A 15,382-nucleotide genomic window follows, 5' to 3' on the forward strand; every position below is an offset into this window, starting at 1 on the left:
AACTGAATATGTATGCAGATCGCATACATATTCAGTTATATGTAACATTTATTTCACTGGTTTAAATATTAAGAGGTAAGTTTTTTTAAAAATACAGTGTATAAGTTTGATATGCATAGACTGATTTTCATCAGGATCAAATACAACTTATGAGTTCTCGCTGTACTTTATAGGAAAATATTACTGAAAATAGTTTTTATTTAAAATTTTATGAAGGGTGAGAGGTTGACCGAAAAGAGATCGTGCGACGAACATCCGACTTGAAATCAAAATAGCGTAAAACCCCATTGGATTTAGATATGGATCGAGAAATGCGAAGGTAGAAAGAGTAGGCTTTAGCTGAGGAATGAGACATGAGATTCGGATCGAGAACTATGGAGGCAGAAATCAAAGGATTTTGCCTAAAGTGGGACTCAAAATATATTTTATAAATTCTTAGAAATCGATTGGAATTACATTAAAATATAGAAAGGTCATTGTAGATAACTATATGTTCGCCGCGAATTTATAGGCCTCGCGAACACAATTGTATTTTTAAAATTACAATTAAAATTGTCAAAAACGACTTAACCGATTCTCTAATAATCTATTGACAGATCCTAGATACCTTTTAAATTTCAGACTAACAGAAAGTTATCGCATTACGATACATACATACATACATACAAAAAATGTATTTAGGCCCAAGCTGATTTGTGCCCCAAATATTGTTAAATTAAAGAACAAATCAAAATTTATATAAGAAATACTTTATTTATAGTTATTATAAATTGCACTGTACCATTACACTTGAAACTAATACTTATCATAATAATTTACATCACAATAATTACACAAAATACAAAAAATAAAACAAATAAAATTTAACAGTAAGACATTTGGAACTAATTCTATCACCTCTTATAAACTTTACAATACAAAACTAACTATTTACAATACTGGTACGAATTAAGTGCAATCATAATCATATAAAACTGCTTAATATGTAATTTGTATTCTTGGAATCATAGATAAAATAATATTTGAATCTATATTTTAGCTTTAAGCAAAACAAATCGATGAAATAACTTCGTAGAAAAGAAAATTCGTACCATCGAGTTAATATTTAATACTAATGCGATTCATTTCAAGTTTATTTTATTTTAATCGCTTCGTAAAAGTTGATGGTAGGCTATTTGTAAAAATTACTGTATATATTCATATCTAGAAGACAATGTAATATAATAATATTTTCTTTCAGTATCAGAATTCGAATTGTCACGTAGTGCTTACACTTTTACTAAAAGTGTTAGAGTGACCAGAGAAAGCAATGCTCATTCTGAAGACAAAACTAACGACGACGTAATAGCGTACCCAAATGTGATAGCAGATCTTCAAATAATTTCTCGGCAGGCAAATCAAATCGGCAGATTGGGCCGTGTAAAACCAGACACAAAGATAGGACTCTGTTCCGTTTCTTCTCGTATATTATTTCTAATACGCATTTCTCCTTCTTGTATGAGTGAAAAGAAAGATGTCGATGTCTATTTTCTCCGTCTCATACTATCTCCACTCTGACGATCCACCAATGCCTAGCCTATGGCCCGCCATTGGTCGGACAGATAGATTAGCATTCGCTTGATTGGTAGAAAATCTGCCTTTAAAGTTCTGTTTATTGATGCACTTGTAACTGTACGACAGATTAATAAAACAACAATAGATCACACTATATTTGTCCACTTTCTTCCGAAACATTCCGGTGCAAACTCATCTGCTAGTTGGGTTTGCACCCAATTTATGGGAAGGATCTGGGCACACACTGGGCGTAAATCCATCTCTGAATACAACTAATCTAAATCTAATTTCTTGAAAGACCCAGACATTCTAGTGTACTCGTCATATATGCTGGCTCCAGGTCGTTTCCTTTCGTCGGAGATCAGTTTGCTGAAGTCCAGCAGATATTTCTTGGTCTTGTCATTTCTTAGCTCTTTTTCATATTTATCTGAAATTAAAAATAACAATTTATTTAAAATATGAGTATCACACTAATACTATAAAGGAGAACGGTTGAAAGATGTTTGTTAGTTCTTAAACGTTAAACGTTACGCTTAAACGGCTTGCCAATTTTTTTGAAATTTAGTATTAAAGTAGTTTAGGTATATCTTGGATCTTTTAGCGATCTTTTAGCGATTCCCGTAGGATTTGGTAAAAAACGATCTGATAAATTATACCTATCAAACTTTTCATAGATGGCGCTACTTTGAGTATATAAAAAATTATTACGTGGGTGTAGCGAGTAACAAGCAAAAAAATATCCTTCGATTCGTTGGATAAAAGGGTAACAAATTACCCTTAGGTCCTACAATGGATCAAAGAGGAAAAATTATATTTGTGCATGAGAGCGCGCGTGATTCTCAAAATGGTTGACAGTTCAGTGAACATCGATAGATGTGTAACATCATCAGCTAGGTCGGTCACTGATTATATAACAAGTTTATTAGAGTGGTTACCAAGACGTTTTAATAACTATCGTGACCATTCCACCTCGACTGATGTAATTTCGAAATGCGAATGCTAAAATGTTCACTTTAACGAAAGATTCCTACAAAATTGTGACAACTTTTTTGGCGTAGTCAGTATAACATTTACTGTGCTTTTCTTATACAATACAACGACTTTATTTCTTAAGTACACAAAACCAAGAACTACTACTACTAAATTCTACTACTACGAAATTCGTAGGCCGCGTTTAGCTGTATCGTGGGCTTATTAGTGAAATTGATATTAATATATTCCAGCAATGTTGATCTATTTTAATTATACTGTAATTGACAACATAATCCTACCTTTACAAGCCGTGTAAGTAAGTAGCCTTTGCTACGGCCTGATAGTCTATATTTTAAAAGTAATTTATACATCACTTGGGCGCACTGCGAAGGCACGATTTCACGATTATAGGTACTTAAAATATCAAAAACCGTAGACCTTTTTTATCCGCGGTGAATAAAATGTGTTGGTCAGGAAGGTTTTAATATATCAAAATACAATGTTTCTCTGTTTTTAATCAAATTAGTAGAGATAAAAGCGAATACTTAGTTGATTTTGATTATATCGAATAAATGAAAGGGCACAGATTCCGTGATAAGTACTAAAACTTGTTTTCTATATTGAACTAATAATTACATAATGGGTATTATTAATAGTTGTAATAAAAGCCATATGTAAAACTGGTATATTTTCTAAAAAGGCACAGGTGTCTCATCTATCTCAGAACCGGTACAATTCTTGAATTAAATTGGTTTATTTATAGATTATCGTTAAAAAGTTTTACCTAATTTGGTATAAATTCTCATCTAAACGCTTTTCGATTTGGTAATGATGCATTTCGCAAAAATAAACAATTTTGCTTCCATCTTACAGATCGGGTGATTGGGTTCACATCTTACAGATCGGGTGATTGGGTTCACATCTTACAGATCGGGTGATTGGGTTCACATCTTACAGATCGGGTGATGGGGTTCACATCTTACAGATCGGGTGATTGGGTTCACATCTTACAGATCGGGTGATTGGGTTCACATCTTACAGATCGGGTGATTGGGTTCACATCTTACAGATCGGGTGATGGGGTTCACATCTTACAGATCGGGTGATTGGGTTCACATCTTACAGATCGGGTGATTGGGTTCACATCTTACAGATCGGGTGATTGGGTTCACATCTTACAGAACAACGCTTTTAACATTTTGTCATCTTTCTTCACGATTTCATTACATTTTCCTTTTACGAAACCGATCTAGATCAAATTTTGCCTTCGCCAACTACTATATGTCGACTATAATTAACGATCTAACTGCGAGTACATACTAGTCCACAATTATGTACGTGAACATTATGCAATGCGCAGTGTAACTACAGTTAATGAAACATCGGTTGCGTTGCGCTCACGTCCGCTTGATCGACTACTAAATAAATTATACTGTGGACAATTTATAACTACACAAACATTAATTTCCCTAAATTAATGCTTCTTGAAGTAAAGTATTTTATAAGGACGTAGGATTAAGAACTATTACGATAACTAAATGTGAATGTAAGTTTTTGTAACTCATACAACATTGCAGTACGATCGATTTTTTCTGTACTGACATGTATCTAATAGGATCCTTACATTATGAGATGTCACGATAAAGGGGTGTTGCGTTTGTCTGTTTAAATTCAAAACTACCTATCACATGGATGGTTTCACCTATAGATAATGTGATTCCTGGGGAAGCTTTAAGTGTTTAATTAATTATGGTGTTCCCCGAGCGAAGCCGAAGGCATGGGCCTAGTTATTAATAAATGAGTAAGAGATTTTTAACAGCTACCAGTGGCTGGAATGTTTTTTGTTAAAAAATAAATAAATTAAAAAATATATATTTTAGGACGTGTACAAGCATTCGATTTTGAAATTTAAATAGTCGATATTGTATTATCCCGTTTGACCATTCTCCTCTATATTCTTCGTAAGATAAACTCGTATAAGTGTTTCATCATTTCACCATTATTAAAATAGTTTAAGTCAACAAATCAACTTAACCGAAGTCGTTGCAAATTTATCTCTATTACCACGTTTAGAGGTCCAATTTAGGGTAATACGTGCTGTTGACTGTACATTAAAAAATTTAACGTGGCATACCTTTAAAGTCTTCCATCGAAGGTAAATCCCCTCCATAGTCCTTGGGTAAATATTGTTTAGGTAAATGCTTGTGTAGTTCTTCAACAGACTCGTGGATAAGCACTCGATCCATGATCTTGGGTTTAAAGAATTGTTTCATAAAGGTTAGAATGGTCTGACCCAACACGGGAGCGTTTAGTACATGGATAGCGGCTATTCGAAGGCCCATGCCGTCCTGAAAAGATGATCAAATCATAATAATAAGTAAGAGATTATATTTAATATCATACTTACTGAAATCTGGAATAGATTTCATGGTAGATGGCATTATGGGGTAGTTATAGACTTATAAAACTCCGTTATTCATAGAATAGTTAGAACATACTTTAAGCTAAAGTATGTTTAAACTTTAACACTGTTATTCATAAAAAATTTACTTTTACGTTTTGTCACGTTCTATCAATGCCAAATATTGTGAAGTGTGACAGTAATAAAACATAATTTAACTTTTTTACGTGTAAGGTAAAAAGAGTAAAACTTTATCTATTTCTTCTTTTCAAGGTGTTAATAAGTGTTATATTGGAAATATAACAAACTATAAAAAGTGGTGGTGGTCCATTGGTTAAGACCGTCCGCCTGAGATCGAAAGGTCCCAGGTTTGAATCCTACTTGTGCCACATGAGTTTGTTTGTTAGTAGTTTTCATAGACCATCACTTGCTCCCGGTGAAGGAAAACATCGTGTATAACTAAAGTGCAGTTTTCTTAACATGCACTTCAGGTGACAAATTATCAACTAGTGTGTAAAATGGAGAAGGCATTGGAAAAGCACTCCAGAAGAGTCGATGATTTAACTCCACTTAATGATAACGCCATGAGGAAAATAAAAAATTAAACAATACTATGTAAATATGTCTGTAAGAAAATACTTACTTGAAATATATGGGCTGTCTTTTGCATGGTGACCGGGTTTGCTCTCAAGACGTGGCCGAACCCAACTGCTTTGATGTCGAGCACCCAGATGTCTCCAAGCATGTAGTCGTAACTAAGTCTTATGTCGCCGAGCTAAAATCGGTTATTATTTCATTTGAATTAGATAAACAATAAATAAAATTAAAACTAAAATACTTATGCTGAAGTTTATTTTTATTCATAGATTTTTAAACATTTAATTAAGACTAAGTTATTAAAATTAAAACTAATTATTATTATGTTAAACTAAAAAAAACATTGTGTAGTATACTAGCGAGGTTACGTGCCTCATCTTCGCACGTAACTGTACATCACAGCCACATGAATGACGCTCCAACGTCCGTGCGCCTAGACGTTTAGAAATCAACTGAGCGCTCGCTCGCAGCGGTAGAACTTATATCACAGTAGTGGGGAGGAATGAATGTAGACCCATACACTACATATTGGAAGGTACGTAATTCCACCAATTAAAATTTAAACTATTTATATGTAAATAAAATTAATTGGAAAATAATATTTGGTTCCGTAATGAAAAATTTTAGACAGGTGTAAAGGTAATTTTGTGTAAAGGCGCGGATTTACTAAAAATGATGTAATCATTATTTTAATCATTTATTCATTCTTTCTTTACATAAAGAAATGTGGATCCCTAAAATGCATTAAATATAAGTTACTCACCATAAATGTATTCCTAAAGAGAATATCAGTGTTACACTTGCCAGGATCAGGTTCAATGAATTTGAACACAGAAACTCTATTGCCGTTATATAATTTCGGCATGGCCGCTTGACGACTGAAAAGAAAAGTAAATACAAAGTGACTTTTAATACATTGACAATATTTTGTTTACATTGATCTGAACAACTTTTAGTATAGGTGTAACCGAGAATTCGCGAAAAAAATCTGCTATTTTGTGTTTAAAAACAAAATTAAATAGGTACCTAACTTGTGGAAAATGTATGGGATCAGCTGATATTTCTTTCCGCGATTTTAAGGTTGCTTCCATACAAAAAGTATAAGAAATCAACCTGTATGTTAACAGATATTCTCTCTCTCTCTCTCTCAATTATTATCTCTGCATGTTACCGGTCGCGTTCGGAGTTGTGAAGACGCGCCCGAGGTCAACATAGAAACAACTTAAAATTTTAAAGATTCAATTGTGATTTTTCGGCCGTCATCTTGACATTAAACCCTTGGGAATACTATTGTTGCCTATCTACTGCCTAGACTGTGTGTCCCTTAGTGTCATACAACATCGGAAGGAATATGCTCTATTTGGAGTGGTCCTATTCTAGGGAGGAACCACACGCCACGTTGAACACAGATTCAAATAATTTCGACATAGCCGTATGCAAACTGATAAAAGAACTTCACATCGAATAGACAGCCCCTATGCCGTGGTAATAGCGGTGAATTTCCTTTAAATTGATGTAGGTCGAGGTGCGAACTGTTCTTGTAATAAAATATTCACAACGAATTAATTTGATATTTGCGGAATAACATCGAACTTGTTTTAAGTAATTACTTCAAAGATAATAAATATTCTATTAAATTTGGATTCATTTTTCGATTGTTTATGAAATTTTAAATCGGGACCGGTTTTGTTTCTTTGAAAGTCAATTTATTTGTTAAGAGCTCTCGTATCGTACTATAATGCTATAAAAATAATAACAGTCGTATAACAATAATTTTAGTGAACATAAATTGCAAATTTAGAATGCAAAGAAGCATGGGTACGTATCTATTTTTTAATTAATTTAATAATTAACTATTATTAAATATAATGAGCTGAAAGGAAAACGAGGCCTTTGCCCAGCAGGGCTAATAAAAAAAATAACTGATAACTAAATAACTGATAACTAATAACTAACTAAATCGTTGGATGAGGAGAGCGTGAACCTAAATTCATAATTTTATTATTATTATTTAGGCTGATCATTTCGCGGGCGTCACAGCCGCGTATGTAACCAGGGTTTTGCGTAATCCCGGTTACATTCGCGGATAAGATAAGAAATACACCATCCAATGAATAGAAATACACGAAGCCTCGGCAGCTAGTTAAGAAAAAAAAATCTATAGAATGTTGTACTACATTTGCACTTAAGTTTTTTATTTTTAAATTTGCTAGTTTTATATTTTCACTGTTGTGTACATATATAAATTAAATCTATGCTATTATTATAAAGAGGTGAGCGTTTGTGAGTTTGTATGTTTGAGGCCGGTATAGTCTCCGAAATTGCCGAACCGATTTCAAAAATTCTTTCACCATTAGAAAAGTACATTATCCAAGATTGCTATGGGCTATATTTTGTCTCAAAATTCCCGTAGGAGCGAAGCCCCGGCAACGTCTAGTAAATAAATAAATAAAATGCTTACATGAAGGTCCATATTCCCCTGTTGTGGCTGCATAGTTCTTTTTCCCTGTTCTGTATGAGTTCTGGGGCGAAACCTCTGTATTTGTAGAAATTGTCTATCCTCTGCTTGGTCTTCTCCAATGAACCTTTGGATATTATCAGCATCCTTTCGACGATTTCTCGAGCTGAGTTAAAAAGATTGTTTTTATTTACATATTTTTATTTTACTTATGAAAGGCCTGTGCCAGTCTCTGTCTCAGCAGTGGAGACTTCTAAATGGCTGTTAATGACTTTTATTTATTTAAAACTTTAATACAAATGATTATAAAATAATATAAGTAGTAGTATAAAATAATATGAACTTAATACCATATGGCATTGAGTCAGCCATAATTCCAAACATAGAAAGATATCCTACTAATATTATAAATGCAAAAGTTTGTGAGTATGTACTCTTTCACACAAAATATACTGGACCGATTATTGTGAAATTTAGTACTCAGATAGAGTATACACATAACCTGGATTAACACATAGGGTACTTTTTGTTTTGAATTTCCCACGGGAGCAGCTAATAGATAATAAAAATATCTATAGTAAAAATGATAGTGTAGTAATAATGAGTTTTATACATACTTATTCCTGCTTCGATCAAATGTGGCTGTTTTTTGAACCAATCCAAGATGGCGTCGATGTCATCTTGTATCGTCGACTCTTTCAGTCCCAGTTCTTTTCTGATCTCCTGTTTCTCCTCTTCTGTATATGGGTAGAAAGGATGCTGGGCATCTTTGAAAGACATCTGTGAAAGGATTGGATGTTTGGAAAATATAAATGATGGATACTATAAGCTAATATTGCTCGCTGATAAACTTTTATGCGAATAATGGAACGAAGTTTACTGGACATCAAACTGACAGTGTACTACACTAACAGGATAATTACATGTGTTTAACATTAAATGTAACAATCCATTCACATAATGAAATACGACAATCAAATGTCACTTTAATTGATCAATTTAATTTATAACAACACTTTACACGTAACACTTTTTTTGTTCTCATTAAAGTATAATTACGAGTAAAACTCTTTTTGACTCCAATATTTGTGACGTTACTTGAACCCACTGTCATACGTGCATGGTATTAATAGGTACTCCGTACAAGTACTTATTATATCCATGCATACATGCTCCTTAATTTTTTTTTGTTTTTGACACATGGAAAAAATCTGATTTGACTTGATGATTGAGGTTCCTAATAAAAGTTTTTATATAATAGAGAATATAAAAAAAAGTCTTGACTTCAGTGTTGGGCATGAATGGAAGTGTATTGAAATCCATATTATCAGTCTGTATGTTTAGAAATGAAGATATTACGTATAATTATGCAGCTGTTACGAAATTTCCATAAATTGATCCGATGTAATAAACATGTTTGTTGATATTGACGATCCACATAACTATGACCCAAAATACTTCAACTTGACATTGCTTAGTCAAGGTTTCAGATGTTATGGCAAAAATTGGTCAAGGCTCTTGACCAATTAAAATACCTTGGTAATGATTTTTTATGTAAGGAAGTAATTTTGCATATTGGTTATCTCGGAAACGGATAATCACAAATGTATTTTTTAAATAAATTATATGCAGTTTTAAAAGTTATATCAATTTAAATATAGAAATATTTTGTAATTTTCGTTATTTTGTCGTTTTTTTCAAACTAACGGTCTAATATAATCTTAAGCAATTATAATCTTAAACCTTCCTTAGAATCACACCATCAAATTATAATTATGGCATTATAACACGTTAAAAAATACAATTGGGGTATTTTAATTATCAAGATCGATTCGACATTAAAATTACCATACATTTATAAAATTATACCGAATAATCAAGAAGTCAGTATAGTTATTGATATATAGGTTGAAATTGTGTTAACTTTCTTCAAAAAGGAAATGTTCATACTAAATCTATCTCTTTTTTCAAAAACAGCAATATGAAATCACTAATACCTCACTAAATTTCTAGTCTAGGGACCACACATCATAGATCTTTAATTACAACAACAATCACACCAACTAAATCAACAAAAAGAAAAAAACAAGATTCCTTTATGATGAACTAAGATTTTAATGCAATAAATAACATTTTGTACCTATTTACGATAAAAACGTAATTTTACAGCACATGTATACCGTATATGTGCTGTAAAATTACCTTTACATATACCATATCATGGGTTTACCAGAAATTATCATTAAGCTTAGTAAGAAATAGTAATTATTTTTTTATTGTCCAATAACAAAAATTTTATTATGTGTCATTTCGCAAAAAAACGGTCATTACGTACATTGTGTTAACTTGCAAAATGTAATTAGCAACTTTTTGTAAGACATTTTGTCTAGTAGGTTTGTGCCTATATTGCACATTGCAATTTTTTAATTTAGTCGTAAAACGTAACCAATGACCTTGATGAGTCACATCACGTTATTAAAATAGCTGTATTTTTATAAAAATATAACCTAATTTGGAAAAATGTCTCTGATTTTAGTTTTTTAACATATAATAGGTATGTTTGTACTGATTTGAAAATAAATATTACAAAGATAGTAGCAAGATAGTTAAGTACTGAATATAATACACACATATATTCTTGTAATGTTTACTACATTTTATAATCGTACGAAATAATATAATCTGGCATACTCAATGTTTACTGAGTCACCTAGGTACTAGGTACTAGGACTTCATATCGTAAAATTGTGAAACGTTTTTGTCCTAGATAGGCATCTAGGACAAAATCATATCTAAATTTAAAAAAAAATTGTAAAACTTTTTTGCAGTAATTTATGTGATTTTGTTATCCTGAATGAGGAGTATTGGAATGAGATCCTATTGGCCGAATAAAATAAAAATTGTATCATTTTAAAGTATTAAGTTTAGTAACTAACAGAAATTTGAAAAAATATCGTGTCCGTTCCAAAGAAATTCATTTTTAATTTTATATTTCATTTAATATATAATAAGTATTATTAAGTATTACTATGTACATCAAAAAAAGCTCTTGAAAAGGAAACTAATAATACCATACATCATTTTCAAAAAATTTTTCCAAATTTTGTGGAAAAACTTTTAACGTCGGTAAAAAAACCCTCATACTCCGCACGCTAAAAGTAAACAGGTATATCGAAATATATAGAAAATATGAGAAGATACGATTTTACCACTCTTCTTTTAATTATCTAAATAAATGTCATTATTTCGTAATCACCTCTTTCACTGAAGTTTTGAAAATAACTGACATTTACTCACATCGTGTTTCCATACTTTACAAAAAAAAAATTTAAACATAGGTCAATAAATGTGAATTAACACGAATAATGCATTTTATTTTCTTCCACAGATTAAACTTTTTGTTAAATAAAGTAATTTATTAAGTGGATATACTTATTTGTAAAAAACGTATTTCCCTAAAATAAAAATTTCATTCACTCATCATAATAATAAAAAATCTAAATAAATGTCACCACATCCGATCTCACCTTGTCCACAAAACTTATATAAAAACACAATCACACGACTGTTACATCAAGCACACTAAGAAGGTTTAATCAAAAACCAGCGAAAATACAGAATATGTATCGGCAAAACTGGTTGGTAGACCTCTAATTTGAGAGACAATCATTCCCAGTGTCCTAGCTTAGCTACAAACATGACAAAGCAGCGCGACTATATAATCCATACATATTATAAAACAAAATCCTCTGCCGCGTCTATCTGTCTGTTCGCGATAAACTCAAAAACGGATGCACGGATTTTCATGCTCTGTTTTCACCAATAGATAGTGTGATTCCTGAGGTACGTTTAGGTGTATAATTTATAATGTTTTATCTGAGCGAAGCCGGGACGGGCGGCTAGTATAGGGATAAAATTGACTTTAACAAAATGCACTGTATCTTCTTTTCGATATCTGCATTAGCATATTGTGTTCAATTTAATTTTCAATTAAAAGTGTTTATTGCCATTCATACCAATCTCTTACAACTAGGCACACTTTATGATTAGGTACAAAATTAACCCTTACCTTCGGGTATTAATTTCGGCGGTTAATTAATTGATAATTTTATTCTTTTCATTCTTGGGAAAATTTATGCGTCGCTATTAGGCTGTAGTCAACGGGCACTTATCACCATCGAACTAGAAATATCGAACTTAATGTATGTATTTAGGACGTTTGGCGTATACACACCTAAGGTTTTACACGCACACAGTTGCACCGCGTCGTGTGCTATTCCATAACGCAGTTAGAACACTAGATTATTATGCCCCTGATTTTCGAGCGTGATTTTAGAAATTAGTTTTTTTCGACTATTATATAATTACGGGCCCTATGTTTATATTCCACTGGTATGTTAATTCCCTAAAAAATATGATCTTATTGTTTACTACACGCAGAGTAGATGTTTTTAATCAATGATAAATATTAATTGATATGTCATCGAAAAAGTTAATATTTAGAAAGTCCTAAACTTTCTCAAAATTTTAAATCAATTTTTTGGGAGCCTTTAACTTAATAAAATACCTGATATAATTAGTTTTCTCACTTTTATTTGTGTTTTCTCAATTTCTAATTCTCAAATAAATATATCCCACGTGCAATAGGTACAACAGTAGGTAGCAAGCTTATTTAATAGTAAGTTCCGGTAAATAAGTAACAATTTTTTAGTAGAGAATCCTTTGTAAATAAATTTACGCAAAAAATTAACGAAATTTATTCCTCATAATTACGTTGCAGACACAATACAAAAAGGAAGACCTTTTTGTGAAATGAAAACAACATGACAATTTTTTTTGTTACATTATTTTCAATGTGACAAAAAGATGCAATAATACTATTCAAATTTATAAAGGTGCGTGCAGACGAGTTGTAGAACTTGTACAGTGATTAGATTATGTATTGTATAATTAAAATTATTTTGACAATGATTATTCACTCTTAAAACATTATTAAAATAACATTCCTTAAAAAAATAGCAGGCCAAATCGTGATCTACATACTATTACATTCACGAACGAAACTAATAAATTTTGTATAAGCCTATATATATATATATATATATATATATATATATATATATATATATATATATTACTAGCGAAATCTGTCAAAATATCACGGAGATTACGCTTAACCAGATAATTGAATTTATTAGAAACTAATGTGTTGAAAATAAATGTAAATTTTGACAAAATTTTGTATATTGAAAAACTTTATCACTATCTAACAAAATCCTATATCTAATGTAGCATTATCTACTATGATATTTTGTTTTGTTTCGGAACGGCGTTTTTTTAAAACACCGGTGTGTTTTAAGAAAAAAAATGATACTTTTGGTGTACAATTAGAAAATAATGAAGTAAAAGTACTTTTTATGAAAAATAAGTACTATGTATGATAATATTATGCAAATTGTCGTTAATTAATTAGAGTTCAATTGTATGTATCTTAATGGTAATATATTTAACAAAGTGCATGTCATATACCCACAGCTTTAGAAGTAATTGCCGGAATCATTAATTATCGTGTCTCTTCTCGGTAATTTGTATAAAATCCGCACACATCTTATAGTTTAAAACAATTGTATAGTTATTTAGTAGGAATTTGGAGACATTTTGTTACTTTGTGTTGGATATTTTCGTTAGAATAACTAGACAATGATAAACTATGCAACATAACAAAATTGGAATGGCGCAAGTTTGTATGTTTCCTTCTGCACGATCAAACGACTGGGCTAATTTTAATTACATTTGGTAGCTGATACCTTATATACTAAATAACAAGTATTAAACGCGCACTACTTTTCTATTTCCCATACTGTTATTTAGTATATAAATATGCAACGCGAAAGTTTAAAAGTAGCTGATACCTTGTTTTAACATATAATATATTATTTTTTATTCTGAAAATACGAGATTCGTGTATTGGATTCGGATTTGCTTTGGAAGCCAAATGGCTGGTAAATATTTTTGAAATAATTATGCGTGTAACACCGTATGGTTCATCAGCTAAAAGGTTATCAGTATCTAAAAACACTGATTGATATTCAATCCAGTGTCAGATGGCATAACGATGGACGCGAAGAGATCCCTTCATGGGATACGTTTACTTTTGCCATTAGGTTCTCTTCTATAGATACAAACAAACAAAACTTATTAGCTATTAAAAAAACAGTCAGTGAAGTTTTGAGATTCTGTCGAACCTATGTATACTTAGATATAATCTAGTTATAAACTTTTTATGAGAATAAATTCTCTAAACCTTATAATAATATAAACTAAATAAATAGCAACAATGACTACTTTATTGAAATATTGCTGCATTTCTAAAATTATAATTACAGTGCTCCGGAGTTACGACAAACCTACACGAGGAACCAAAATGCAATATATTTTCTCAGTCAGTTTAACTTGAATTTTATATATTTATAGAACTTGACAGTGTATTTAAAAGTTCGCTTAGTATTTCAAGGTTACGTGATATGTATACGGCCTATGTAATTTTTATGTGTATGGAGGAAGGAGATAAGCTATTATCTACATTAAATTTTAAGTTTCCGTTTTTGTTAATTACGATTTATCTTTTTGCACTTAGTTACTGTATGAATAAATAATGAAGAAGGGTAGTTAATAAATTAATCCAAATTTGATTAATATTTATGTATAAAAATTAATAATCACTAAGTAGGTACCACATCTCTTACGAGTCTACTGGAAGAGATTTCTTTTGAAATAAGCAGCACCCTTGTACCAACTAATTTTTACAATGTACATGAATTGATAAATAAATAAATAAACTAGTACTAACTGAACAACAATTTGTTATTCTAGTTTTATTCTAAGCATATTGGTTTCTTTCCTTATGTAACAAAATCAAAAATAGCCTGCATCTGAGAAATAAATAAATAACTCACCTTTTTGAACAAGAACATAATTCTGTCAACACTTAACTCCATACACTGTGAAGAGGTCAAAAACTACGCGCACGATGTAACTATAATAATGTACTGTTGTCTGTCAGTTGCACTACGTCCAACAGTGCGTACGACTGTTACGTTAGTGCAACACTCATAATAAGTATATCGCAATAGTGCATTCTTTGAGGCCTGTACACAATTATCAACTGAATTAAAAACAAATCATCATAAAATATATTGTATTTTATAAAGAAAATTTCGGAAGTACATATATATTTTGTGAATATAAATAAATAAGTAATTAAAATGTTATTAAGGTAAACGTTCTTTGCAATATAATACTTAATTTGGGATAATATCATTTAAAGTTTTTTTAGGTACATTTAAATCGTTTAATTTGTATAAAACATTTGTACACTTTTTCTATGCTGAAATAATTAT

General features: G+C 31.2%; 1 protein-coding gene across 3 annotated transcripts; it reads right to left on the reverse strand.

Annotated features, from left to right (window-relative positions):
• Positions 1-729: 729 nt before the first annotated feature.
• LOC128679344 (alpha-tocopherol transfer protein-like) lies at positions 730-15,093 on the reverse strand. Of its 3 annotated transcripts, none has more exons than XM_053761495.1 (7): positions 14,939-15,093; positions 8,600-8,762; positions 7,986-8,148; positions 6,288-6,402; positions 5,571-5,702; positions 4,661-4,874; positions 730-1,981 (listed from the first exon to the last, which is right to left on the reverse strand). In XM_053761495.1, exons 1-7 carry the CDS (start codon positions 14,978-14,980, stop codon positions 1,827-1,829), a joined length of 984 nt encoding a protein of 327 aa, XP_053617470.1. In that variant the 5' UTR covers positions 14,981-15,093; the 3' UTR covers positions 730-1,826. The 3 variants fall into 3 exon arrangements, with proteins under 3 accessions (XP_053617470.1, XP_053617472.1, XP_053617471.1); XM_053761497.1 differs by lacking the exon at positions 14,939-15,093 and adding an exon at positions 12,572-12,648; XM_053761496.1 differs by lacking the exon at positions 14,939-15,093 and adding an exon at positions 11,510-11,634.
• Between the last annotated feature and the right edge of the window lie 289 nt (positions 15,094-15,382).

The sequence above is a fragment of the Plodia interpunctella genome, chromosome 21 (genome assembly GCF_027563975.2).
Source record: "Plodia interpunctella isolate USDA-ARS_2022_Savannah chromosome 21, ilPloInte3.2, whole genome shotgun sequence".
In the NCBI taxonomy this organism is placed as follows: domain Eukaryota; kingdom Metazoa; phylum Arthropoda; class Insecta; order Lepidoptera; family Pyralidae; genus Plodia; species Plodia interpunctella.